This window comes from Anopheles darlingi, chromosome 3, assembly GCF_943734745.1.
Source record: "Anopheles darlingi chromosome 3, idAnoDarlMG_H_01, whole genome shotgun sequence".
Taxonomy (NCBI): domain Eukaryota; kingdom Metazoa; phylum Arthropoda; class Insecta; order Diptera; family Culicidae; genus Anopheles; species Anopheles darlingi.
Window position 1 is genome coordinate 55,612,042 of NC_064875.1, and position 2,500 is coordinate 55,614,541.

General features: G+C 51.4%; 1 protein-coding gene across 4 annotated transcripts in view; it reads right to left on the reverse strand.

Annotated features, from left to right (window-relative positions):
• Nucleotides 1-2,500, reverse strand: part of LOC125954968 (uncharacterized) — a 30,156-nt gene that overhangs the window by 6,165 nt on the left and 21,491 nt on the right. For all 4 annotated transcript variants that reach the window (XR_007469072.1, XM_049685714.1, XM_049685715.1 and 1 more), the window contains exons 8-9: nucleotides 2,197-2,500; nucleotides 1,953-2,017 (exon numbers count right to left, since the gene is read on the reverse strand). The exon at nucleotides 2,197-2,500 is cut by the window's right edge and continues 517 nt beyond it. Coding sequence is in view for 3 of the 4 variants with exons in the window: in XM_049685714.1 (XP_049541671.1) it covers nucleotides 1,953-2,017; nucleotides 2,197-2,500 (369 nt within the window). In the remaining variant the exon portion in view is untranslated. The remainder of the gene's footprint in view (nucleotides 1-1,952; nucleotides 2,018-2,196) is intronic.

Here is a 2,500-nt window from a genome sequence, read left to right on the forward strand (position 1 = left end):
AGCTGTTCCTCTGCCTCCAGCTCCCAGGGGTCATTGGAAACTTGCTGTGGCTCTTCCAGTTTACTCAGTGTCTCAGCATCTTCAGAAACTTCTGTAGCGGACACTGTCTGCAATAGATCATGGGCAGTTTGCGGTGGCTCTTCCGTCTCTAGCTTCCAGGGATCACTGATATCTTGCTGTGGCTCTCCCAGTTTACTCAGTGTCTCAGCATCTTCAGAAACTTCTGGAGCGGACACTGTCTGCAATAGATCATGGGCAGTTTGCTGTGGCTCTTCCGTCTCTAGCTTCCAGGGATCACTGATATCTTGCTGTGGCTCTCCCAGTTTACTCAGTGTCTCAGCATCTGCAGAAACTTCTGGAGCGGACACTGTCTGCCATAGATCGTCGTTAATTTGCTGCGGTTCCTCTGTCTCCAGCTTCCCAGGATCATTGGCGGTTTGCTGTGACTCTTCCAGCTTACTCAGTGCCTCAGCGTTTTTAGACTCTTCAGGATGGGGTACTGTCTGCAATAGATTATTGGCAGTTTGCGGTGGCTCTTCCGTCTCTATCTTCCAGGGATCATTGAAAACTTGCTGTGGCTCTTCTACCTTACTCAGTGTCTCAACATCTTCAGAAACTTCTGGAGCGGGCATTTCCTGCCATCGATCATCGGCAATTTGCGGCGGCTCTTCAGTGTCCGGCTTCCCAGGATCATCGGCAGCTTTCACCGGGTTCTCCTCTAACTTACTCACTGTCTGATCAACATCTTCGGTCGAATCAACTAGGACCCATCCCGGATCCTCGATTTCTTGAGGTTGTTCACCCTGGTCGTCCAACTTGGATTGCACGTCCAGGCGTTGCCCTTTCAGCTCTTCACAGTACGCTTGCATCTGCTCCGTAATAGCTGGATTTCCTGGGAAACCTTCCGGACTGGGCCCATTGTCAAATGATACCAGATCAGCAGTGTGTAGCTGAACGCGTGAAGAGTTATCGACATCTCTCTCAAATGGATTTACTACAGGTGATTCCTCCTGATGAGTTGCTCTGAATTCGACCTCTTCTTGGTCCTTCACATAGCGCGCTTCTTGAGTAGCGGGCGCTTGGTGCTCTGCGTCTTCCTGCAGCACAGCAATCGGCGGTTCGGCATCGAACGACTCAACCGTAAGAAGACTATTGTTGGTCGCTTCCGAGACCGTCCGATACTCACTATCGTCCTGTTCGGCCTGAAAGCTATCACTCGGTGATAGGGCGCCCTCCTGCGCCGTATAAACCGTTTGAATGGACTCTGGTTCGTCGATGGATTGGAAGGGATTGGCATCCACTAGTGACGCCACGGGAGCCGCTGGTGGAGCCTCCTCACTGATCATCGCCAGCGGGGGACTGTTGGACATCCGTTCGAACACATCCGTTATGGTCATCGTGATCGGATGTGGCGAAAGAACCTCGGGGTAAGGGGAGCTCGGTGGCGTGAGCGAATTCAGTAGCAGCAGCTGGGCGGCTTGCGGCATTCCCGGGAAACACTCAGGGTTGTTACTATCCTTTCTACTGACACTACCGTCACCGCTAGATGATCGCTTGTTGGCACTATCATCCTCTACACTAGATGGCTTGTTGACCACCGCTACGATCACTACGCTACTATCTGCTACGGGATTTGATGGAGTTAAACTATTCGATTGTTGCGGATGCGTTTGTTGTTGATTAGCTGGCATAGGAAAGATGGGTGGTTAAGGGTGCGGACGTTAGTGTTATTGTTTCGAGGTGGAACCATGTACTCTAACCGTGTGGGATGTTTTCTTTTTTTGGGGGGTAGGAATGTCAGGACAGACAAAAAACGGATCGGGCTCAGTTCTGGGTATTGCAGGTGCAGGTGGTTAGTGAGCAACACGGTACTCGCTGTTGGCTAGCAGACGATCGAAGGGTTATGGTAAACTGTAGGATCTGCTGGGGCGGTCGATCCGGTGCGGACTTACCTCGGTCTATTGGGACTTCTTTTCGGTTGCAGGAACCGTTGACGGTGGGTTCGAGATGGGAACTCCTGCAAGAGAAGCAATAGCCCATTAACGGAACGGTATACCGGAAAGAGATCGATAAGGACACTACAAATATTGCTGACACAGAGACACAGACATAGCTTGGCAAGCAATCGCAAAGTAAAGCTTCATTCTTAGGTGTATAGATAGAGTTACACCGCACGCTACCGCATGGGACACTCACCGAAGGTCGTTGGTTGCTTGCTCGTTGGTTCGCTGCAGTAGCTTGACGTCATCGGTGATGACGTTGTTGTTGGACTCAAACGGTTCGTCCAGGAAAGGATTGGTCAGGGTGGTATTCTTGGTTTCCACCTTCTCATTGGCCACCATCACCGGTCCAATACTGATGAGATCATCCATCAGCGAGAATGCCTCACCAGCACCGGCCGGGACCTGGCTCGATGACTGTTCTCCCAGGAGCTGACTGTTCTTCGCTTCCGACAGAAGCGTTTCATTGCCGGGCAGAGAGTTAACCGACACCAAACTAT